We start from the raw sequence: 27576 nt of genomic DNA, 5'->3' as shown, positions 1-27576 counted from the left end.
TGCTAATGCTAAAATATAAATCTATTTAAGAGATGGATAATAAGCCCTAATTCCCTAAACAACAACTTTATTCAGAAAAAACAACTTAATAAATCTATTTAACAGATGGATAATAAGCCCTAATTCCCTAAACAGCAACTTTATTCAGAAAAAAACAACTTTATAAATCTATTTAAACAACTTGATTCGCGAAAAAAATCAGATATCTAACCAGTGCGGCTGTGCCACTGACTTCCGAGTTCCGAGAATTTGAGTGTTGAGTTGAGACTCGACGCCACTGCCCACTGAGTTCCGACTTCCGAGAACAGATCAACCACGGGACCAAGTCTGTGAGTCTGTCTGCCACAAATCCAGAAGACAAGAACTGAAGAACTATCGACGATTCAAAACGAGAATACAAGGAACTTAAAATCGACAATACAAATCGAAAATTGATGGACGATTAGTCGATTAAAATCAACAAGGAACTCAGAACTTATATAGTTATATCAATTCAAATCAGGATGTGAGAACTTATATAAAATCAAATCAATAACTGATATTATATATAAATACCTGTAACCAATGATGGCAATCGAGGGGATTGAGGCGACGATTGAGAGATTTGAGGGGAAGACATCATGATTTCCATATTTTCGTTTTCCAATCTACACAGCACAGCGGCCGTCCGTTTCCATTCTACACAGAGATTGAGAGATTTGGGCCTTTTATTCACCAGGCTTTTTTTTTGGGCTTGTTATTTGTTTAGTATAATATCAAAAAAATGGGCCTACAATACAAAGAACAATCCAAAAATTTGGAGGCCTTTTATTTTGGGTGGCCCTAGGCCTAAGCCTTGGGTTGTAAGCCCATTGGGCCGGCTTTGCTACTCAGGGGCGGATTTAGAGGGGTTTACCGGGTTCCCAGGAACCCAGTCGATTTGGAAAAAAAAAAAACGTTTTTTTGTAGTATAAACCTTGTATGATTTGGGAAAAAAAACGTTTTTTTGTAGTGTAAACCTTGTATGATTTGGAAAAAGGAAAACTGGCTGAATCCGCCACTGCTGACCTACTGAATACTTAAAAAATTGTTTCATTAACTAGAGTTGTATATTTCTTCTGCCTTCATGCATGGGCCTTGTTCACACTAGAGGTGTTATCGATTATTTCTTTTGGGTTTTGGGTTGGTTATTTTCAATTTAACTAACGTAACCATATTTGTAACCGAATTACAAGTCGACTACTCGAGTCAAGTGTGGGTTATTCGGGTTTTGGGTTAGGCCCGGGTTTCGTGCTACATACATAGATGTATGTATGAGCTTGTAGTAGGTTGAAATAAATAAACAGATTTTTATGAATATCCCGAAAATTAATAACAGAGAATCTAGACTTTTATTAATCTCAAACCAGATAGAATCAATCAAACAATAATATCTTTGTAGGTGATGGATGTGATGGACGACAAATACAGAATATCAACAAAAGGTTTAAACAAGTGAAACAAAGATGAAACTCAACGGATAAAAAACGACGACGATTCCCAGTCCAACAATCTCAAAATGTATTATCTTTGTAGCAAGTTTAAGGGCATACATGTTTAGTGGTAACAATAGTGGACACATCATCACTCTTATGAAACCGATTGTTATAGTTGTAGTCAAAATACTCGTATATTGCATTTAGTTATTTGTCGCTTCATCCTTAACCACATACGTGCCACAAAATTACCAATACAGAGTGTATTAGTTCAGGACACAAAATCAAAAGACTAGCTAACAGTGGAAGTAATAACAAAAGATTCACCAAAAGTTAGTATGATAAAAGGCTATGAACCCTGTTTTGAGTTTTGAAAGTCCAACAACCTACTTTTAAACTTAGAATTGACTTAAGTCCATCCAATAAAAAAATAAAAAAATTAAATAGCTATATAAAGTGAAAAGTAAATCCAAATGGGCATTTAATCAAACAGGTGGTGTGCATGATTGTAGTCATAAAATAATTAAATATAAAAAATTACACATGAACTTTACAGTGGCACGTTACATTTCATTAGTTAGATTCCAGACGTTCACGCGTTTTTTGGGCTGCCCATAGACTCTTTTAGTCTTACCCACGAAATGAAATTGGACTTGCTTTTATTTTGAGCCCAAGCCACATTTATAGTAGAGTAAACTGCATTTAACATGGAGAGGATCGGTACACACAATTGGAAACCAAATCTTTAAGAATATGGTAAAAATCTACATACAATCAAGTTTGTTTTTTTGAATGGCAAAGTTGGATCACTAACATCGTGCCGCAAGCGGAACTACCCAATCATATGCATCTCCACTAGGCAATAATGTGAGGCTGAGCGGGGCACCCTCGGTGATCCACTTTGGGGACCAAAGTTGCCGAGCGGGTATGGTGCCGCCATCCAAGAGGGGAGCAATTTCGGGGAGGAGGCACCGATTTAGGAAGGAGAGAGAAGGTGGGCCACCCTTTTTTTCAACCAATGAAAACTTTTTTTTTTTGAATAAAAAAACAATTCACCTAAGAGGGGTGCACCCCGCACGTTTTTTGACAAGAGGGAAGTTATAGAGGGGAAATTACATAGCAACGTATGATTGGGTTACAAAAAGTTTCCCCTCACCTCATTAGGGAGGTGCCCCCTTCACCTTGAGAAAAACCACCTTGTGAGAATCGAACCCAAGACCACATAGTCCCTAACCTTTATTCCACCCAAAGATGTTACTTGGCTATGATGCCATGGCCTCCATACAATCAAGTTACACATGCGTTGGAGTAACAAAAGATGCATTTTATGATGCTATGCAAATGAAAAGGTACTTAAAGTATCCCATGTATTTAGTTATGCATTAATGAGCTGAGCTGAGGATTTTTTTCCTACGAGTTTAGAAATTTTAAAGGGGCGAACGATCGATTGTCTATCAATATATTTCGGCTTTTTCTACGGGTTTTGTTGATTTTTTACAGGTGCAATGTCAAAATAAAAGTGTATATAACACTAAATCTATTTTTGATACGGGTTCGACTGAACCCATACGTCTCTATGTACCTACGACGACGTCAGCATAAATAGATACACGATAGGATATAATATTCTAGAAGCAATAACATTTTTAGCATTTTTGTGTTTTCTTTTAGCTTACACCGTGAAGAAACAAAGTCCACAAATCAAGGCTAAAATGTCAGATCGGGGATGGATTTACGTTACGAACATGGATGGACAATTCTGAATTTGAGTATGCACATGAGTATGTGTAGGGACTCTTCGAAGAACATGGGTGGGAGAAAAACAAATACACACACTGAATATTATATCCCCACACATACGAATGATGACATTGTTGGTTTCAGGCCCCACTCAGCAACACACACTCAAAACAACACAATACAATTCACGAAGAGAATGAAAATGTTTTCTAAACTTGCTGCTGAAAAATGAGAGTACATTAAATAAAATAATACTATCCCCTATTTATAATAATAAACACCTACAATATGCTAATTAAATCCCATAAAATCAGCCACACTAACATTCATATTCCCACGTTCATCCCCTTATTTTGCGGTCAACCAAGACCACTTCTTCAACAACATTCTGACCCATTCATGCTAAACGCGGTTTCGACCCGTTTCGATGACCCAGCTATGACTTAATCAAGATTAACCTAACAGACATCAGTGGGTAATTAGACTATTTCCAATGGGCCCTTGAAAACAAGACCCTTTGATGCCCTTAGAGATCCTTACCATTGGAGTTCATCCATCATAGCATGCCCTTAGGTGAGATGGATGGACAATTCTGAATTTGAGTATGCACATGAGTACGTGGCAGCTAAGAATGTCTAAGGACGCATTTAGCATTGGAGATAGTCTTATACCCTTGCAATACAACGGTTATTAACCCTTTTTTTTTTTTTTTTTTGAAAGGTAACCTTTTTTTAACTAACCGACACAACCTTAAACAAACTGACACACCTGTTGACTTTTATTATTTACAGTTTGACTTTTATATTCTAATATTGACTTTTATATTTTACTTGTAAAATTTCTGAATTTCTTGATTAGAATTCTTCTTCCAACATAAAATGATGACTTTGTGAACACTTCAAATGTGCAGTTGCTTTTGTTTTCACTTTTCACCAACGTACTTGTGGCAATATATTTTAATGGATTTATGACGGTTCCGCTCATTGGAACTCCAAAATGGGCTTCGAACATGGCTGGGATGTTTGGTGCAATCACCGCTACCTGCCAGTTTGAAAACCAACTGTAAACTTTGATTTTCAAGTCATGAATTTCCACTAAAATTCAACATTTGATATGTATTTTGCACCAGTGTTACACCAAATAATGCAGTTGTAAACTATCCTTGAGTATTGAAGAAAGCACGCATCGCTCCTGAACCAGTTGAACTTAAAAGTCAAATAATTTCATTACCAATCAAAACACGATATTGGTCATGACATTGACTTAGCTTCACAAGTTTTCATAGTAATAGTATTATTAAGTTGTATTTCAGGTATTTCATCATTAGTCAACAACTTATAGCAAGCAATGTGCCAAGTCAAACGTTGCATTTTAGAACAGATAAAGCATTCAAAGTGTTGAGGTTATACTTGTGCAACATGATCGTGTCCCAACTTCACCATTGAATTGATCAGAGCAATAAAAAAAAATCAATGATATGGCCGATATCATTAAACTCGTTTGCAGTCAATAGTTTGGTTCAACGTTCTGAAAAATAATGATTTCTTTTGGAGAGTTTAGAGTAAACTTCTACTTCTTAGACACCTGGTGACTAAAGTAAAGAGTTGATTGGTTTGAGGGGATAGGTTTGATAGTGATTGGTATGTTTGGTTTCTGGGTATGGCTTTTTGAGAATGGGGTTCATACACCTAAAGTAGAGAATCCTCCATTCTAACCTAACGGCTGGGTTTAGAAACCCTTTCAAACTCATACCCATAGTGAAACCTGACTGCAAACCAAATAGTTTTTCGGAAATACCACCTATGTTTTTTTTTTTCATATGACAGGGTTGAAGCTTATAACCGAACTGTTTCAGCTAAGAGTATGTTAATATCTCATTGACCATGCAGAAATAAAAATAAAAAAAAAAAGTAAAATTTTGGATGATATAGCTGAATTGTGAGTTTCTTTTAGAAAGTTGTGAACTTTAGAAATTGTTTTTATGAGGAATAACATTCCATGCCCAGTAGCTTTATGCCAAAATTAGTAGCTGAACTTCTAATATTATGTAAACAGTAACATCATGCTTATTTTAGTAACGTATAAACTTAAGTTGCTTTTAATTTTTAAACTATGTTTAGTCCAACTTTTAGATTATTTAAGTTCCACCACCACACCATCTTTTTTAACACAAATACTTAAAACACCAAAAGGCCGGTGCTGTCTCGAGTGCAAAGCCATCTGCGAAATATTGTACCTTTGGAGACAGACGGAATACCTTTTAAGAGACCCGTGTGGAACACCAATCCGAACTGTTGACACAACACAACACAACACAATATGAATCCATTACAAAATATGCGGGTTAGTGACTAGTCTAAAGCCTAAACGGGTTCGCGTTAGTCTTGTGTCAACTATGTGAATACGTTTAGCTAAACGGGTCGACCCAGTCGTCTGCAACAAACACCTTGCTGCGTGGTTGATCCAATTCCCCAGTTTGCAGAAACCCTCCAATGATAAGACATGATGTTATTTTTGTTGGGCATTACGTCGAACAACTTCACTGCATTCTTCCATTCACCAATCTTCACGTCCTTCATTGCCCTCATCACTTTGCTATAGCGCCTTTATGGATGTCCAAGATCAGACCACACACACCAGCCCTCTGCGACCTTTTTATTTCTTTGTTTTTTTTATATCGCAGTTATTGTTGATGATATTATCACTTAAACAGTTAAAGATAAAGCATAACATGAAAACCCATTTTCATACTGTTGTTCAATCAATTTCTATGTAATTTTATGATTTGTTACATGTCGATTATCTAAGAAAATAGTTGGAGGATGCTATTTCCAAGTAGTTGGCACTGATTTTATATGTATTTAATGGTCTATTTCATTTTTACATGTCTTAGAATGTCATTAATATGACTGGAAAATGGTGGGTTGGGTCAGGTTGTGTAACAGGTCAAAACTAACAGGAGAGGTTGGGTTGGGTTGGGTTGGGTAAAGTATAAAATTGGGTTCGTCTCTGAATGGGAGCTCTTAGAAAAACGTGTCAAATGGATTCGGGTCAAAACAGGTTGGGTCAGAGCGGGTTCGCATGCTATGTTTGTTTTTATGGAGGTTAGTGGCGATGGTCGTGTTGGCGGCATGGCTACTGCTGTGGTGGCACCGATGACGACTGATAGATGACTCTTTTTGCTTTAACAGCACATAGATCGCCACAGCGTAAAGCATCACATGTAGAAGAAGATTATTAATAAGGTAACTGTTTAAATTCATTTTTCTCATGTCTTAGAATGTCATTATCATGACTGATGGTATTGGGCTGGTTGGGTTGGGTTGGGTTGGGTTTGGTTGTGTAAAGGGTCAAATTGGGTTCGAGTCAAAATAGGCAGCTTCTATAAAAAAAATGTGAAATGAATTAGGTTTGGGTCAAAACGGGTTGGGTCAGAACAGGTTCGCGTGCTATATTTGTTTTATGGCGGTTAGTGGCGACGTTGGCAGCGGTGGAGGTTACCCTTCTTGCTCATAGATGATTATTATTCTACAGGTAAGAGGGATGCTTATATACTTTGTTCATCAGTCTCTCGGTTGCCTTATATACTCTGCTGTTCTATGTTTGAGATTCGCTTACTTAAGCAGCTCAACTCAACTCAACGGTCAAAAGATAGAAGTCAAAGTCTTGTGGTCAATGGTCATATTTATGGGAGTTATTGGGTCAAAGTTTGCTACGAAAATGGTAAAAGGAGAAGCAGGTTAATGAGTTATCTGAAAGTAAAAAACGGAGAATGGACAAGGGATGAAGGACCTTGATCAAGGCATAGAGTCATAGCATATCATCTTTGTTTCATTGCACCACCCATAAGCTTGACCCGTTGGTAAGTCCTAATTTCTCTTAATAGCTCAACTCTAGTTTCTGTCCAACTAGTCACCAACATAAATTTAACAAATAAAATTTATATTTATAATGTAACAGCATCACACGTGACAACTGAAATTTCTTGTATAGATCGCCAATATTAGTCCTCAGTTTAAGAACAAACTCTAGCTAACATAATCATAACTAAAACAGTTACCTTATTAATCATCTTCTTCTTCTACATGCAGCAGCACATGGCTCATGGTTGGTCTTGCATCCTTATCTTCCGCACAACATCCTAATCAGAGTTCCCATTACACTCATGTCGTAATTTCCGTTGACAACTTCTTGGACCTTTCATCAAACAGGTCACGCATAAACTCACAAAATTAACGAATATAATAGCAGCTGTTTGCTCAATTTATTGTAGAGGGGGCAATCTTGACCCAAAGTCTTCTAAGTGGGTCAGTTTGGGTTGCTTTTAAAATAATATGGGTTGGTTTGGGTAAAATATTTTAACTAAATGGGTCACAATGGGTCTCTTGAAATTTCATCTTGTTATTTTCGGGTCAACGCGGGTCGACAACATTAAAGAAATGGGTCAATGTGGGTTAGTGTCTTAAAGAAACGGGCCAGGTTTCGGATCGGAATGGGTTTCGAGCCGGCACAAGTATCCGCACGAGACGGGTTACGACACGAAATGGGTTTTGGATCGGAATGGGTTCAATTCAAATTGAGTTTCGAGCCGAGACAGGTTTCGACACGACGCAGGTTTTGGATCGGAACGGGGTCGGGTTTCGGGCCGACACGAGTTTCTGCACGAGACGGGTTTCAGATCGCAACGGGTTATGGGCCGACACAAGTTTCCGCACGAGACGAGTTTCGGGTCGGCACGAGTTTCGTACCGTTTCGACGCGTACCGTTTCGACGCGAACCGTCTCGACTAGCTAAATCCAGAATCCGGTTAGTTGCGGGGTCTAAGCAATTATAACATTCATTCTCCGATAACTCGGGCGTACATTGCATAAGCCCGTAAATAGTCGAAAACCCCAGCCCCGGTGTCTGGCCCGTGGCGAACTTCCTAACCAAATCGCCTCCTGCCGCTTCGGTTCTCAACCGATCCATCAACGGTCTCATGGTCTGATACAACTCACCCGCATCTGCATTCGATAAATTATTACGAGTCCATATCATTACCGTTGCAACTTTCGTGTACTGACAGTAAAACTTTGCCATACCAAACGAATCGTTAACGCACTGGCGACAGGTATCCGGCTCAACGTCGCCTCTGCATAAGACGAGTGCGTTGACTTCTTCTGGTGCTTGACCCGCCGAGCGGTTGAAGAAGCCGTTTTAACCGGACAAAATTAGCCCTTGATGTACAATCACTTTTTTTTTAAAAAACATTTTTTTAACCGACCCGACCCGAAACCCGTTCCGACCCGAAACCCATTCCGACCCGAACAAAAACAACCCTTTTTTTAACTGACCCGTTTTGACCCGAACCCGTTTCGACCCGAACCCATTTTGACCCATGACCCGACCCGACCCAACCCGTTTGCCAGGTCTAATTTATTGGACCTTTCAAAAATCATTGCTCAAATCACTAGACTTCTAACAATTTAGCTGATTATAAGTTGCTCAATTTACTGTTCAGCTGCTCCTAATCCAGTTAGCTGCCTTATCGAAACCAACAGAACACGGAAAGCAACAAAGTCATTCGATCTAGGTGGTACTCCTAGTAATGTGATCAATATAATATGATTTTCCCGTTACAACATCAGATCTTACCCCATCTCCATAAGCTTTCTTTACCAGCTTTCTATCCAATATTGCAGTTGGAGTCAAATAAAAACAGAAGTCAGAATCCAATGTCTGCAGATTAAGTATTACAATCACGCATCGCTTAAAGTTCAGATTTTAACAGTTTCTCTTCAACCATAACCGCCTGATTGCGTGATTCACTGGACTTACAGTGAACAACAGTTTAAGATTCAATTATAATTATGCTATTGAAGTTATATCCATCAGCACTCATTTCACTTCTAACATCGTTCAGACATTTCATCAAACACCTTGTGGTCAAACTCGACTTCTGTAAGTCTAGAAGAATAACATGACCCAAAATCTCTCTGTTATTATCATTGGTGATAATAGTACTATTTTGATGTTTGAGAACAGAATCAGTTACATCATACATGAGTACTTTGTTACCTTTAAGCACCAAACTTGACCCCATTCTATAACTTCTTCTGATTTTTGGAAGGCAAATATAACAACAGTTTTGTTTTTATTTAACAAAACTAATAGTTACTAAAAATCGAATATTATACAATACAACAGGAAACTCACACTCATTATTTCCTTTCAACTAACTCTACGGTTTTTTGTCGTTTCACAAAGTAAAACATCTTTCTTTGATCAATATATATAATAGAAACTTGCACCATTAAATAATTGCACGGTAACCAATAGGAATGGTGACCCATTGGCAAAGACAAAACCTTTAAGAACACCTACGTTTAAAGTTCTTGGGTTTAAGTTACATGTAAGTACGTGTCTAGTATACTTGGAAAATATCGGATATGATCAGATTCACAAATTTCAAAATCATTTCTTCTTAAAGTTAAGAATACACCGAAATCTCCTACAATTTGAAAGTGAATGTTTTTGAATTCACTATTAATCGACTCAATCTTAGTACCACAAGTCACAGTGAAAGACTGTAATTTCGACTTTTACGTTGTTATAAGAACAAGGACGCCAAATACTCGTGTGAATAGGTCTAAGAAATTCAACAAAAGGAATAACAAATCAAACCTTCAGCATTACAGTGTAAACTAAAAGCACAACTCTATAAAAAATGCTTGATAGCGTGTCAGCATGACAACCCTTATTTAGGATTTCAAAATCAACAGCAGATGCTACGCAACTGCAAGTATAAACCGAAGAAAAAACGCCAAAGAAAAAGGTAACTTGATCAGAGCTATGAAAAAAAAAGTATTTTCATGCACATTCATTACATCCCAGGTACAAACTGAAAAAGAAAAGGCCAGATACAAAATAATCAAAGTCAAGAAGTGATGACTAATCAATATTTTCAAAAAAACTGATGCACATAAGAAATAGCAAAGTCAAGGCTATAATTGGTAAGTGAGAGCAAGTGATATTAGGCTATGCGGTATGGTGATGGTCCATCCTTGGAGGATAATCCGCCACGTAGGCGCCACGTCATAGTCCTCCCAAGGATGGTCACTAGAGGGTATGGGAGGATGATCCTACCCCACCACTTTTTTTATTTCTTTTTTATTTTCTAGCCTACATCACAAGAGCAATCGAATTGTTACTAGTTTTGTATTTGCATATTTTTGTATAGAAGTTTGATCAAAATAGGTTCTTTTAAGTCATAGACAATTGTTGATTTGTACTTTGAACTGTTGGGTTAATCGGTTTATTCATGGGTCACACCGGCAGGTTAGCGGGTCACGAATGACGGGTTAACGGGTACAAGTCAAATTAGCAGTTTATTGTGGAAGACTTGAAATTTTATTAAATTGTTATTAGGAACGTGTGGGTCATATTCCTATTCTGCAGGTCAACTGAAGTTAAGGGTAAAAATAAATTGCTTGTGGTCAGTGGTCAAGTTTATGGGAGTTATTGGGTCAAAGTTTGCTATGAATATGGTAAAGGGAGGAGCATGTTAATTAGTTATCTGAAAGTAAAATATGGACAAGGGATGAAGCACCTGATCATGGCAGTTAATGTAGAACATATCTGGATTTTGATGGTCTGGATTTGGTCAAAAGCTTCTCAAAGGTGGGCCACAGTCAACTAGAAGTCAATGCAGTCAAAAGTCAACACTTGAAGCATGAGAAGTCAATGCAGGAAAACACTCCAAAACAACATGAATTATGCACTCAAAGTTGGAATTCTACTAGGCTAAGATACAAGAGCATAAAGAAAACTGCTTTTCGTCTTGGGTGCAACTTGTGAAGAAGAAGTACAATAGACAAAGCACTGGATTATATGCACCTGTTTGGTTTGCTATCTTTAGACATTCCAAAGTCCAAACTTTATACAGTATACCTAGGCTTAAAAATTATGTTTCTTTGGAAGCTGGGAAAAAAAGTGTTGACTTTTTTGGTCAATGCTCACACTCAACTGGCTGGAAGAAAATTTTAATGCAGCAGGGAGTAATAAACCTTTGGGTGTAGATCCGAAAAAAAATAATAATAATTGGAATGAGGCCCACAAAATTTTGGCTTTCTATATCAACAAATGGTCCACATGCAAGACTGGAGTAATGGGATATATGATGTATGGGCCGAGAGGGGTAATCATGTAAGACAGCCGGCAAGGTGAACAATCCGAATACGAATATGATATTGGTTCAATGTGGAGTTAAATGCTATTTACGTCCCTGTGATTTGTTCACTTTTGCCATTTTAGGCCAATTTTCAAAATTACGTCAATTTCCTCCCTGACATACTTGAAACTTGTCATTTCAATCCAAAAACTAACCTTAGTAGAATACGAAGATTACTTCCATATGGGCTGGCAATTTCAACTCATTTTACAAGTTAAAGACTAAAAGGGTGTTTCAAATTCTTTGTCACTGTCGGTCAATAAATGTAAAAATTAGCTAACAAGAGAACAGGCCAATGAGTCAGATCTAATTGTGTATTTTAATGTATAAACCATAAACAAAATTCATTTTAGCAAAACAAATTAACTTTCTAATTGTATACTATACATTAATTAATTGTTTATACAAATTAGTTTCTTTGCATTTCATATATATCATCCTAAAAGGAGGTATAGGATTTAGATTAAAAATAAAACCACAAAAGAAGATCCCAACTTAGTAAAGATCAATTGTTTAGTAGGATGAAACCACAAATCAAAAGAAGCTTTATTTGCTACATAATTATGCTTATCTTTAAGTCATGACCATTACCTTCTAAGAAACCATCAGTACGAGTACACATGACAAATAAAACACGTCATGAAATTAACGGGGTTGTTTGAGAGTTTTAATTGCACAAATAAATTCCTACGACAAAAATATGAAGTTGATACTTGTTTAAAAAAACTAAAAGAAAGTTAATTATCAATATAAACAAGTACATAAAGAACTAGAGAAGCATCAACATGACATTCACTTGTACAAACAGATTAACTTATATGCAAAAAAGTCCAACAGAATCCACCCAACTTGTTTAAACTTAACCTATATAAACATGACTAGTTTCAACGCGAACTGCTGTCCAGCCAACCCCACCTAATACAACCACCAAAAGAACCTGCAACTTAGCCTCCTTTTCATATCTGTGCACTTGTTTCTAACATATTTAGCCAGGAACGTGTAGCAGCCTTCCTGAGAGTCTGACTTTCCTGTACCCACATATCACCAGCTTAAGACTCCACTTGATAAATCAATTTTAAAAATTTAAAATATAGCAAACTTACAACAATCAGGTTCAGCTGGGTCATCCGTCTCATCTGTCTGGTCATGTAACATATTTTCCTTGTTATGAATTTCAAAATTTTCAGATTTGTCAGTCATGTTCATACTCTTCGATTCATTGGTAAGCTCAACTACTTGTGTCTCAATTACAGAAGCATGACTCTTCTCCTCCGCATAATCAGATTTTACCTCTGAATTCAACTGGGACAATGAGAAAGCCAAATGAATATTATAATTGTGATTAGAGAATAGCCGCCCCTGGGGGATGGTACATCAGGGCATTGATAACTTCATCAATAGTCAAGGAAAAAGAGTAAGTTCGATTAAAAAAGAAGCTTTAATAACTTCATCAATAGTTAAGAAAAGGGCTTAGGAACGGAACACTAGAAGTTAAAAATTGAAGAGTGTTTTTTCAATATAAATGTAATGACTTGAGTACAATTACTATGGTACATATGAAAATCGGTTTGTGCTTTATTAATTTGTCTACTATTAACAAGCATTTTGCATGTGTATAAAAAGGTTAATGTTTTGGAAAATTGACTTACTTGAAATGATAGTGCTTTCTCCAGTTCCTTGACAACAACTTTCATTGTCGGACGTTGGTCTTGAGTTTCTGCCACACACTGATATGCAATTTTCATAAATGTGTGCAAAGAATCCTTGTTGGGTCCTTTATTTAGAACAAAATTGTTTTCACCAGTTTCTTCCTTTAATATAGGATCAATCATGCCCTCTAGTGTTCCCATGCGGAAGCTTTGTCTTGCCACAGGGCCCAACCCTCTCACATTCTCCGTCATGTAAATTGGGTCAAAGGCTTTCCTCCCACATAGAATTTCAAACAATACAACTCCAAAACTATAAACATCCGATTCTCTTTTTAACTTACCAGTGATCCCATATTGTGGATCTATGTAGAACTTTTTGCCAATAACATCGTTCCGAAAGAGAGCTTCTTGATTTGGAGGCAGGAATATCGAGAACCAAAAGTCAACAATCTTTGCCCCCCAGTTCTCATCCAACCCAATGCTGTAGCTACTTATATGACGGTTTATTATTATCTTTTGGTCTTCCATCTGATAGTGAAGGTAATTCAATGCATGTGCAACATCAATGCAAATTTTCAAACGTTTTACCCAAGTTAAAATGCACATGTGGTTGACGTTACCCAAATAATCAATAAGATATCCATTGGAGATATTCTCAGTAACAAGGACCATCTCAGAATCCTCAACACAAAATCCAAGTAGATTTACAATGTTGGGATGCTTAACACAGGTAAGTATTTCAATTTCTGTAAAAAACTCTTCTTCTCCATACACGTCATGTCCAGAAGGGTACCTTTTTAAAACTACAGTGCTCTGTCCCTTCAGATGTTCTTTATCAAAATAGTGGAGTTCCGCTCTGTACAAAGTATAATCGTAAGGCCAAGATGAAATTGTGTATGCCTCTGAAAAATTATTTGTTGCTGATTTAATATTATTGAGATGAATCTTCAACTGTCCCAACTTGTTTTCCTGCAAATATGTGAAAGGAGAAAGAGAGTTACAAAACTGACATAAATTGAGAAAACAAATGCGTTGTTAAAACTTTTAGAAAAACTATAGATTACATTGAATCGATCTACAATTATACATGGCAAATGGGTTCCACTCTGTACAGAGTATAGCAACCCATCTCCACCTCACCTCACTGCTAACTGATTAAATTGTAGCAAACCAGAGCCTTGCCTTCTGATCGACATATATGTTGTTTGGAACCTCAACAAGAAACGAATATGGTGCCAACCACAGTTGGGCCTTCACAGATTGTCCATCCCAACTCGTTTCCCCAAGCCCATAAAACTTTAGTAAAGTTTAATTGAATTAAAATTTCCACTGCATATAATAGCTATGATAATAAATTTGCAGGACCCCTACCCTACGCCATCAACCTGATCCCCCTCACCCCTCCCTCGCAACCAACTGGCCTGGATGTTTTTGTCACCTCTCAAATAATAATAAGAAATGGTGTTCTTCATAAATCCATGTTTGATTTGCTTAGATTTTCAAGAATAGGGTGTTTCTTAAGCAACCCAATTTCGATATGTAGGGAATGTTTAAGAATACTGGTGTTCTTTAAAAACCAATGATTGAGGTTTTCTCTGAGCATAGGCGTCCATATGCAACATGGGTTTTTGAAGAACACCAAACCCTTAAATAATTTCTTGTTTGTTTTTCTAATTTCAAAAAAAGGGTGAAATCATAACAAAAAAAATAATAATACTAGAAACAAACATTCAATGGGTTACGACCAAGTATATATATAAAAGACCAAAACTAAAATTTAACCAAACCTGGTAGTTTACTCTAATAATAATAGAAGTGCTACAAAAATAAAAGATTAATAATTACGTAAGTAAACTCTTAATAAATTAAGCAATTAACAAATAGCATGTCTAAAGAGGTTGTAAGTCAAAAATAGCTAAACATAAAAAAGTTAATGTTTAAAGTATAAATTATTATTTCCATCGTTACATACAAAAAAGTGTATAAACAACGCGTCAACCCAACCAGTCCGTCTGATTCGCTATGAATGCTAAAGTGTCGGATTTTGGTAATCTCAATTTCATACCCGGTTATAAATTGTGTCTAATATTTAGTATCATACACATATTCGCACACATATTCATTATCCATCGGCTACGTACAAGGTATATCCGCACGTATCGTGTATAGCTCGTATGGTCATATGTGGTAAAAAAAATTACCCGTTGGGACACCCATTACCCAAAATCCAATCATAAACTCACCAAAACCCAACTTAAAGTATCAAAAACTCACACAAAATTCTAACAATTTTATGTATTTTTAGTAATTCCAAGTTTGTAACTGAAAGATGCTATTTACTGTATGTCTTAAAATCATATATATCATATTTTGATTTTGATGCGGTTAATTGGACAGGATCAACTAATATCATACATATCCCAAACTTACAAAAAATAAAAGTGTGTTACCCATCCTGGATGTTTCTATTTTTTCATTCATTTAGATTTCTTTTACCATCCTATTTTCACGTACTTTTGAGAAGAATAAGATATAAAAATACAGATTCAAAAGGAAAATTAGTATGCATGAATGATGTACACCAGAAAAAAGGATAATAAAATAGGAAAAAAAGTCTTACAATATTTTCACCACGCAATTGAAGTTCCAGTGCTTTCTCAAGTTTAGCCATAATATGGTGCATATCTGGGCGGTGTGCTCGATCATCATTTAAGCAAGAATATGCTACCTTTGAGTATATGAGGAGTGATTGCGGAGACAATATTTGATTTAATAGAGGAGGATGGATTATATCATGCAATGTTCCCTTTTCATAATAATGCTTGGCCAACAGAGCTAGAGACTTATCAACCTCGTTATGAATTAACGCTTTCCTCTCGCATAATATTTCGAATAAAACAACTCCGAATGAGTAGATGTCTGACTTGTGGGTCACACCTCCCGTCTTTTCAATTGCTGGGTCCACACACCCCAATGTGCCAGTGTGTTCACAAGGGCACACTTGATCCTTATCGTTTACTGATTGTTTGATGGAAAATTCAAAACCGGATAACTTGGTTTCCCAATTATCGTCCAACAAAATAGTGTTGCTATTGATGTTACAATGTAGAATAGCATAATCACGTCCCTTGTCATAATGTAAGTAACTCAACGCGCGAGCCACACCTAGACATATCCTCAATCTTTGCTTCCATGTGAGGTTCAGGCTGTTCAAATACTGCCCTAGACTTCCATTGGCCTCATACGTGGTTACAATGATCTTTTCATCTATCTCATCACAAAACCCAATAATAGAGACTAGATTTTTATGCTTGAGAACAGAAAGTGCTGAAATTTCTGCCAAGAACTCGAGGTCTCCATCCCCATGCTTACAATCAAACCTCCGTGCAGTGATCTCCATCAACCTCCCAGACCACAAGAGTCGTCCTTTATATGCGATACCAACTCCACCATGTTCGATGATGTTATCATGATGAAAGTTGTTGGTGGCCTTCGCCACATCTTCAAGTGGGATTTGTAAGTGAGCAAACTGGTTCATTGTTGATGCCATGTTCTGTTTATCAAGTAGAAGGGAGTGTTAAACAACGGGTTACAAATGAAAGAGAAGGTAAGATCTAGTAAGATATATGAGCAACCACACATACATAAATATATAAGATCCAGCAACCTCAGTCCCTGACTTTCTATTCCACTTAATTAAATAAGCTTAAAAATTGAATAAATATAAATGATTTAAAGGTAGTCATGACTTTAAAGGTACACATAATATATTAAACTCTTAAGTTTACACGTACATAAGGATTTGCATACTCTTTATATTCGGTTATCAATTATTTTATAGATATTCAAATATAAAAAGATGACAGAATTCAAGTATTTTACCATAAAGATATAAATAATTAAAACGTAAAACAATACACTAAAACATCTAGAAAAATACAGTTTTTAATATACACACACAAACATGTGTGTGTGTTTGTTCTTGGCTTTAAAAGATAAAACGTATAAAAATTACCATTGATGAACAAAAGTTGAAGTCATAGTTTGTATTAATGCACTTAAAAGGAACTTGGCTTTCATAAAACTGTGATAACTTACTTGAAATACCAATGCTTTCTTAAGTTGCATTAAAACTTTTTTTGTTGTTGGTCGTTTTTCTCTATCAAGATGTAGGCATTGGTAGGCAATCTCTTGAAATGTAGCCAACGATTGCGGCACGATTTGTTCCTTGATTTGTTCGAACACCACCTCAGCATGCTTTCCTTCTTCAAATTTGTTTTTAATGAAATCCGGTAGATAGTGACCCTCATGTTTGTGGATTGCAAACGTTGATCTCCCGCACAAAATCTCAAATAAAACAACACCAAACGAGTAAATATCGGATTCTATGGTAAGGAATCCCGATTGTCTATAAAGTGGGTCCACGTATCCTCTTGTGCCACACGCATGATCGATGATATAGTCTGTTTCCTGATTTATTGAACATATTAGCGAAAGCCCAAAATCAGCCAGTTTTGCTTTCCAATCATTCTTTAACAGGATGTTTTCAGTTTTGATGTCCCTATGTATCACCTTTACTTGTTTTCCTACTCCTCCATGTAGGAAATCCAACGCTCTTGCAACATCAATGCATATATTAAGTCGTTTCACCCATGTAAGAGAAGTATCATTCAAATACCTATCAAGACTTCCCTTGGACAAATACTCATAGATAAGGACTTTTTCATCAGTTTCATCACAGTAGCCTACAAGACGAATGACATTCTCATGATTATACTCCAAAAGAATTTGGAGCTCACTAAAGAATTGTTGTTCTCCTTGACCAAACCTTGTATCCAATCGCTTTGCAACGATGGTTTTAATTCCATCTCCATCTTGAAGGTTTCCTTTGTAGACTTTACCAAATCCTCCCCCACCGATGAAATTGTCATCGTGAAAGTTTTGTGTCGCCCGTTTTATGTCTTCAAGTGACATTTTGGGGTTATCCTTGTTGTTGTTCTGTCAAACATGACACAGCAAATAAAATAAATATATTAATAATTTAATAAAGTGGTAATAGAAAACTAAATTGGTATTATCTTTTTCTAAATATTATGAAAAACTATAAATGATGAGTAAATTGATAATTGGGTCACATCATTGATCACAAACACTTAACAACATGATTTTAATATGATGATAAATGTCCCTTATAAATATGCACTGTATTGTGTTTTCTAAAGGTTTTGGATTGAACTTTTATTTATTATTATACTTACGTATAAGCAATTCTAGCAAGGTCTTAACTTAATAGTCTAAAAGGTAGGATTTATAAATTCCCACAATGTCTAAAAAGTAAACTTGATAGGTTGATCCTAGACATTATAAGTTGGAAAGGATTTTTAACAATGAATTTTATATAATTTGAACCCAACCTCATAAGGCATTCTAATTTGTTTTCTATATAACAGTGAACCATCACACAGATTACTTCTAGGCATTGATAAACTGAATTCAGAACAGTGACTTACTTGAAAGAATAATGCTTTCTCAAGTTCCTTGACTACGATTTTCATTGTTGGGCGTTGGACTTGAGTTTCCGCCACACATTGGTGTGCAATTGAAATAAACGTGTGCAGAGAATCCTTGTTGGGTCCTCTATTTAGAACAAACCCGTTTTCACCAACTTCTTCCTTTATTACAGGATCTATCAACTCTTGTAGTGATCCTGTGCTCAAGCTTCGTCTTGCTACATGGGCCAGCCCTTTGTCACTCTCCTTAAGGTATATTGGGTCATTGGCTAACCTCCCACATAGAATTTCAAACAAGACTACTCCGAAACCATAAACATCGGATTCTCTTTTTAGCTTACCAGTCTTCTTATATTCCGGATCTGCATAGGTACGTTTGCCAATATATTCGAGATAGAGAGCTTCGTCTTCTTGATTTGGAGGCAGGAATACGGACCGCCAAAAGTTAACAATCTTTGCCTCCAAATTCTCATCCAACCCAATGTTGTAACTGCATATATCACGGTGTATTATCCTCGTTTGGTCTTCCATCTCATAGTGAATGTACCTTAATGCGTGTGCAACATCAATGCATATTTTCAAACGGTTTTCCCAAGTCAAAACACGTTTGTCTTTGCGGTTTCCCAAATACTCACCAAGAAATCCATTAGAAAAATTGTCAATGACAAGGATCATCTCAGACTCTTCAAAACAAAATCCAAGCAGATTGACTATGTTGTAATGCTTAACTCCACTGGAAAGAATTTCAATTTCTGTGAGAAACTCTTTTTCTCCATACCGCTTCTTTCCAGAAGGGGGGTAGCGTTTAATAAGTACAGTGTTGTGTCTCTTGGATGATGGATTCTCTTTATCATAATGCTCGAGTTCTGCTCTGTAGGAAGCATAGCCATCCCCCATGTAATTTGCAATTCTGTATTCGTATGAGAAATCATGGGTTGCTGATTGAATATGAGTGAGAGGAATCTTCAAGTGTTCCAAGTTCTTCCCTGCCTGCAAATTAAATACGTGACAAGGGAGTTACAGCTAAGATAGAAAAACGAGAAGGGAAATGAAAGAAATTGAGTAGTTAATATCTCTTCCGATGAAGTTAATATCCATCTAATTCCACCCTCTTCACACGGAGGTAAGCACACGTCCATTACTCGACTCTGAAACCAGACGACCCCTGCTTTGCTTTTGTTTCATGTGCCCTACTTTTACATTTGGTTGGCTTACAATGGTCCAGACCACCATGTTTTTACAAGCCCACAAATCATTTATACTTAGCTCAATAAGTAAATAAGGCCCATACATTGAGTGACAATATGAAACCAATATGAATCTTCTGGGTTAATCTTGGTCAAATTAATTGTTTGTTGTCTATAATAAGCCTAATAATAAATTTTCTAAAATTATAAATTGGTGTTAATAAATAATAATATGTGTTGTCTTAGTGTTATTGAAGTGAAATAAGTTGCTAGACCAACTAATTAAGTTAATTGTTGGTAAGAATGGAGGATTACATATGTTAATCTTTATGTAATTTATATGAAATTAAATAATAAACTGTATAACGGAAGTTTAAGAAGTAAATTGTAACACTTTAAATTATAGGTGATGTTATAATTGCATGTTTCATAAATCTAATGCAAATTTTAGAGGATATTATAAAAGTTAGACATGATATTGGGACATGTTTTAAATAGATTTGTAACCAAATCACATTTTAAACTTGTTAATGTCAATAACTAGGGGCAACAATGGGACATGCATCATTAATCTCAGGCCCAAACATATTTACATAAGCCCAATCGATGTCAATACATGTAGAGTATCGGGTATACCCATAGGTTCATGGGTATCTCCAGCTTATTAAAAGTTACTCGTTGGGATTTCCAAATACTTTTCTTTTGATTTTGTTTATATATAAGTTTAGTACCAAGAAATTTGGAAATATTAAAAAAATGTGGACTATTAACCACTTTGGAACAAAGGAACTTAAAAGCAAAAAATAAAATGTTTACATGTATGGTACAAGTAAACAGGTATTCATGTTTCTGATAATCCGAACGGTATCAGCAAATATCATACCCAGTGGGTTCATGTTTCCCAGTGGGTTCGTTTTGACATCCATACCGCAATAGCTTATGCTTAGGGTGAAAAGTATAATGTAGAAGGAGAGAAAGAATTGAGTTTATTTGTTCAACTGGTTTTGGTTTTTTTTTCTCTGCACATTTATTTGTAGTTTATTAAAAAAAAAAAACTAAGATTAAAAAGAGATGTAAAATGTCCAAAGAAAAACCCTTACATACAAAGCATGTGAGGTGACTTAAGGCCGTGGGGTATGGGGCTTGGGTTGGGGGGAAAACGCCCAAGGCACCACCCCGGGTGGGCTTGGGTTGGGGCGTGGCCCCTTGGGGCTTGGTTTCAAGCCGGGCGTGGGGCGGGGGAGCAAGGTGACATGGCGGTTTGTGAATGGCCAAAAGAAAATAGCCGTTGGCCAACGGCTATATGAAAAAAAAAAATTCTTCCATTTTTTTACTATAAAACTCACATTTTTCTTCCATTTTTTACCACATTCAACCACATCTTCTATACATCTTCAAATTCTCATTCTACAATACGAAAAAATGCATCCTTATAACCGTGCTTATGACCCGACCAACCCGTATGCATTCCAAGAAACTAATCCTAGCCCACCACCCAATCGTCCAATTCCTCGTCCATTTTTCATACACTCTTCCATGCCCCATGAAGCGAGTTATGCATCGCTTCTTGGGAATCGTGTATTTACTAACTTCTCACACTCCGATGATTCGATACCTACCCTGTTTACACAATCGCCCATCAACCTTTCACCAACCTCCATCGACCTTTCACAAAACGAAACCGTTCCCGAAACTCAACCACCCAATGATGGTCCTTCCGCATCGAAACCCATCAAAAAGAGAAGTCATAAGAAAAAAACCGAGGAGGATAAAGTAGTTGAAACCGCCAAACGAAAACAACAAAAAATGGGTCTATGCTGAAGAAGTTGCATTGGCGAGGGCTTGGTGTGAACAATCTCAACATTCAACTTTAGGTATTCTTAACCTTTGTTTATATTAATGGAATGGTTATTTTTTATGTAACTTTGTAATATATTAATATTTTTTATTAAAATAGAAAATTCGCAACATCGAACCGCCATGTGGGAATCGGTTAGTAGACTATTCCATGAAGAAATGGGTAGGCGGACTTATCGTGAAAACGATAGCTTATCCTCAAAGTGGAGCGAGATAAGCATTCAACTTACAAAATTTAGTGGTTTTTTTAAATAAAGCAAAGCAAAACCCTAAAAGTGGTGAAACCGAAGCCGACGTTTTGACAAATGCAGTAAATGCATTCAAATCAAATATGAACACCGACTTCCGTTTCATTCATTGTTGGGAGATTTGTAAATTCCATCCAAAGTGGGCGACTATCCCCACTGGTAGCGAAACTAACTCGTCTAGTAAAAGGTCAAGGGCCTCGTCCCAAGCCCAATCTGATGCACGAGATCAAGAGTTTGAGGACCTTTTGGATGATTCGCCAAGCCCAAACCGGCATGAGTATGGAAGAAATGCCTCAAGAAGGCGTGCTCAAAAACAAACGACATCGCCTTCAGCTGGGAGTTCTGGCTCGCGTAGGGGAATATACAGCGACCAGTTGGATGACATTTTATGCAAGTTGGATACATTCAACGTATTCCAACAACAAAGGGCCGAAATACGAAGGAGCAAAGAAGCTAGAGATGTCGCTAGAGATTCCCTGAAACAAAGACGGGATGATTTGAAAATTCTATCCCAGCCGATTGATCACCTAGAGGGTGACGAGTTAGAAATAGTCTTGGCGTTGAGAGAAGAGATAAAAAACAAATATAAAAGTTAGGATTTTTTTTTTGTAATTTTCTTTTTTGTAATATTCTTTATTTAAAAATATTAAAAAAATTAAATTTGTGTTTTAAATCATATTGGGTCTGTCCAGCCGGTCAGCACAGCCGGTCAGCCCACAAGCCCACCAAACCCACGCCCCCTAAACCCCCGCCCCACCATACCGTGTGTTCTTGTGGGTTTACTCATGTATGTCACCCCATTCCACGTGTTAACCAATGCCCAACCCAAGCCCTACCATACCCCATGGTCTAACCAAGAATGTTAATGGTGGTTGCCTCAAAGGTTGATCCCCGCAACAAAATATTAAAAGCAAAAGATTGATCTTGGCACTTTTTAAACCAAAAAGTATAGTTTACAATTTGGAATGCATATAGATTGATTGTGTAATTTTGTGTTGAAAATATAATATGATTAAATGCTAATAAAAGAGCGCACCTTGACTAAGGTTCAACTTTTTGTTTAAAAGTAGCCAAGCGCAGTTATAGAAAGAAAATTAAAGCATTTAAAAACAAAATTAAATTGAATGTGATAAATCCTTTTGCCCTTTAATCTTTGTAGTCTTAAATTTCTTCCTCCAATGCAAAAAAAAAAAAAAAAAAAAAAAAAAAAAAGAGAGAGAGAGAGAGAGAGAGAGAGGGAAAAAGTAGAATGATAAGATAAAAATGTGATTGATAAACCCAACCATGGTGATTGAAACCGTAGACGTTAGATGTGTATGCTATATAATGTGTAAGGCAAAATGGATTTTAATAATCCAAACTTTCACCCATTGGCCGGCAATGGACCCAACTTCAAAAATAACCGGTGGTGGTCCCAACTTTTCGTATATTGTAAACCAATGGACTTTTACTAATAAAAACCTTAATTTCTTTTTGTCTCCTTATCCTTTTCGGCAACTTTTTCGTATAATGTAAACCAATGGACCTTTACTAAACCGAAAAGGATAAGGAGACAAAAAGAAATTAAGGTTTTTTTGGTAAAAGTTCATTGGTTTACAATATACGAAAAGTTGGGACCACCACCGGTTATTTTTTAAGTTGGGTCCGTTGCCGGCCAATGGGTGAAAGTTTGGATTATTAAAATCCATTATTCCAATGTGTAATTACAATTATAATATATAGGGTTTGGTTCAAATATCGTGAGAACTGTGAGAACTTTTTCTTTCCATGCGAGTTGGGCTAAATTCTTTTTGCACAAACGTAGAAAATATTATAAACACATCTGTAAAAAAAAGTAAAAAAAAAATTGTCGAGTCGGTAGTTTTCCGATGGAAGTTTTTTTTACGCGCTAGTGTAAATTTTGTACGAAAATAAATATTTTATTACGCCTCATCTAAATGTGGGTATGCGACATTTTTTTTGCTGAACAAGTAATTTTTTATGACTTTTGAGAAAAAAAATTCGAAAAACCTTTTGGATGACCTAGTTCTCATGGTTCTTTACAACTCAAGGTGGTTCTTATTTTAACCCATCCCATATACATATATATACACACATACACACACAAACACTTGTTGAATTGTATAAACGTATTTTACAAAGATTTGTTATTATAAACTTATGTTCTCACCAACTATTTTAGTTGACAAATTTTCTACATATTTCAGGTAACCATGCTTAAGGATTCGAGACAAGATCATATAGGATGCCTAGAGACATAATGAGTTTTATTTTATTTTGAGTCATTTGAACAAGTTTTTCTTTTAGTTTGTTTGGTTGAGTTTAAGAAACAATATGATTTTATATATTCAAATTTTAATAGTAATTTTCTATTTAGTGTTGATTTCTCCCAAATATGAAGTCACCACTGTGGTTTCTTCAATCGGTGTAGATGTGATATTGGGTTATGAATGTTCACACTACTTTCAGTGTTATATTGTCTTAAATATTGGTTATTAGTGTTATATTGTCTTAAATATTGGTTATGGTGTCTTCCTTTTGTTTGATTGAAACGAAATATGCATATAAAATGAAGATTTTATTTTTCAATGAAAAATGCAAATAAAGTTATGGAATACGCTGGGCGAACAAAGGTAGTGACTTGGTAGGCACCCCCTCTCCCCAATTAACCAACATAGTAATAAACCATATTTATATAGGATGCCTAAACATCAATTAATGAATTTTTGGGTACCCATATTTTTTTAACGAGACTAACGAAATAAATGTCCGGTGACCCAGGGTAACCCAATCACAACAAATAACTCTATACGCCCGCAATCACAGATAGCACTAAGTTACCAAGGCCCAAAATCACTGGTTCCCGGTAACCATGCTTAATTCTACATGTTTAAGGTAACTATTCTTAGGATTCGAGACAAGATCATATAGGATGCCTAGATATCAATTAGTGAGTTTATTTATTTTAAGTTTTTGAACAAGTTGTTTCTTTTAGTGTTTTAGTTTGTTTGGTTGAGTTTGAAAAACAATATAATTTTAAATATTTCAATTTTAATTTTCATTTATTGTCTTGTTCCCTCCCTAACATTAAGTCACCATCGTAGTTTTCACACATGGTGAGAGTGTGACATTAGGTATGGATGTTCGCACTTCTTTTAGTATTGCCACCGGCAGTCTCAACTATTGACATATTAGCCACCAACGGACCCTGAGTAACAGAACCATAACGCCGTTAGTCTTCGGTCGTCGGAAAATCGTTTTTGGTTAGAAAAAGGTTTCTAAAGGTCCGATCTAAGGTTACGAAGAGGTTTGGAACGAAAATGATGAGTTTTCCGGCAAAAAAGTTGGGTTTTCCAGCCAAAAAGAAGTTTCCGGCGAAAAAGAAGTTTTCCGGCGACTTCAATAATTGGGGCTTTTACTAGAAAAAGGTTCATAAACGTCTCTTATAACGTTACAAAGAGGTTTGGGATGAAAATGTTAAGCTTTCCGGCCAAAAATGAGTTTCACCAAAAACGTTGCGGAGACTAACGGCGGGTTCTGTTAGTCAAGGTCCATTGGAGGCCAATATGTTAATAGTTGGGACTCACAGTGGTTATTTTTGAAGTTGAGGCTGTTGACGGCCAACGACGAATAGTTGGAATTATTAAAATCCAATATTCCTTTAAATAAGCTATCCTCAATTTTTCTTTGAGATCTGAGTTTTTTTTCTTTATAGTACAGAAAGTGTAACTTTTCGGAAGTCATTAAAAAACGTTTACTTGATGTTCATGTTGTATCGTAATCTTATATATTTGACAATCAGTGAATGATATATTATTCCAAGTTTTGCTTTCTTAAGCCATTTGGGAAAACTAAAGTTGTCGTCATACATTATAACATGCAACTTCTTAGGTGTTTGTTTAATTTTTTGGCGGAAATCAAGACTTTTGGGCTATTGTAGAGCCTTCACTGGTTGGGGGGGGGGGGGGGGGGGGGGGGGGGGGGGGGGGGGGGGTTAGAACACAATCTATGCTTCAAAAATTTGTCATCTCTAAGATAGCTATTGATATGAGCAACATAAACTTCTTTCTTCTGGCATGATGTGTATCATATCATACATACTGTTGCTTTAAGAAACCAAAATGTATTCTTTGAATTACACGTTCTTTGTAGTAGCTTGTGCTTGTAAATTCATGTACATTCGGGTTTTCTTTTCTGATTAAGGCATGGTTCTTTGAAAAATTTCCTAATTATAGCGTTGTGTTTTCAATTTGTAATTTCTTAGACCATAGGTAATGGTTAATGCCCAATAAGGGGCATTTTTCATCACATCATCATCATAATGCCCTTTTAAAAAAGGTGTAATGGTTAATGCCCATTTCATTTATTACTTTCCATTATTTTTCTTCTCTTTGGGCATTATTATAGAAATGCCCCACCCTCTTCATGCCCTTATAATGCCCAAGGGGATGGTGTTGAGGGCATTATCAAAACTTTTCATGCCCTTATAATGCCCATTACACATAGTCTTATTATAGTGTTGAAAGTTGCCTTATCACCGGAGGGCATTGCTAAAATTGGGTAGATATTTCAAAGTGAAATTTGGAAATAATAACAACAGAATCTATATATATATACGGCATGATGGGTGGGTTAGGTTCAAGGGAAAATTGCATATTTCTTTTTAAAAAACTGCTTAATTGCGTATTTACCTATCTTAAAATTAAAATTGTATATATCCCCTTTTTTAACTATTAAAATTGCATATATCCCCTTCTTTAACTAATGAAATTACAAATTTACCCATTTTGATTTATTTCATTAAAAACAAGTTAGATAATTACTTTTTTACCCTTATTTTTACTAAAACTTAAAAAGGTACATATTTATTCATTTCTACTAGTTTTTGTAGATTTTTACTAGTTTAGCTGTTTATTTCAGTGTTTAAGTTTTAGTAAAAATGAATAATATGTATTTTTTTTAAAGAATTGTGAAAAATCCACAAAGACTAGTAAAAATGAATGTATTTGTTTTTTATAGAAAAAATAAAGGTAAAAAGTCATTATATAACTTGTTTTGAATAAAATAAATCAAAATGGGTAAATTTGCAATTTTATTAGTTAAGGAAGGGGATATATGCAATTTTAATAGTTAAGGAACAGGATATATGCAATTTTAATTTTAAGTTGGGTAATACGCCTTTAAACAGTTTTTTAAGAAGAAATATGCAATTATCCCTTTTTTAAACTTGCTTAAGACAAAAGTAAATATCACCGCACAAATCAAACCATGAAATTCTTTTTTCTCAAAAGTAAAAAATTAATGGGATTTAATACAATGCGTGTATTGTGTGCAATTTTGTGCTCTTCTAATTCTTGGAATCAAACTAACTACTTACAACTTTCATAACCGTGAATGTCAATAATGACTAAAATCATTTTGGAAAGAGTAAACTGTAATTTTACCTCCTGGGTTTAGTCCAATTGGCACTCTGACCTCCTCTAACGAAATAATTGCAATCCCCCTCCCCCCAACGTGTGACAACCGGTGATTAACGCCTTCTACTTACGCGATTATCAAACATTAGGACGATAATAAATAGTGTTTAAGACGTAGATTAACTTAATTAGGCTTTTGGAGTGCCTATGAACTCGCTCAACTTTATGTTGACCTTTTCGCATGTTCTTTCTCAGGTTAAATTTTTCAAACTACGGAACGGTTGGAATAGGAGAACCCATGGGAT

At 36.0% G+C, this 27576-nt stretch overlaps 1 protein-coding gene across 1 annotated transcript in view; it reads right to left on the bottom strand.

Annotated features, from left to right (window-relative positions):
* Positions 1 to 12182: 12182 nt before the first annotated feature.
* The window catches only part of LOC110888994, a 37373-nt gene continuing 21979 nt past the window's right edge, over positions 12183 to 27576 (bottom strand). The window contains exons 5-9 of the mRNA XM_035987203.1: positions 17151 to 18050; positions 15673 to 16605; positions 13053 to 14021; positions 12507 to 12705; positions 12183 to 12431 (exon numbers count right to left, since the gene is read on the bottom strand). Coding sequence (XP_035843096.1) covers positions 12430 to 12431; positions 12507 to 12705; positions 13053 to 14021; positions 15673 to 16605; positions 17151 to 18050 — 3003 coding nt within the window. The 3' untranslated portion in view covers positions 12183 to 12429. The remainder of the gene's footprint in view (positions 12432 to 12506; positions 12706 to 13052; positions 14022 to 15672; positions 16606 to 17150; positions 18051 to 27576) is intronic.

Source organism: Helianthus annuus, unplaced genomic scaffold (assembly GCF_002127325.2).
Source record: "Helianthus annuus cultivar XRQ/B unplaced genomic scaffold, HanXRQr2.0-SUNRISE HanXRQChr00c001, whole genome shotgun sequence".
NCBI classification, from domain to species: Eukaryota; Viridiplantae; Streptophyta; class Magnoliopsida; order Asterales; family Asteraceae; genus Helianthus; species Helianthus annuus.
The sequence above is the reverse complement of the archived record's forward strand: the minus strand, read 5'-3'. Positions and strand labels throughout refer to the sequence as shown.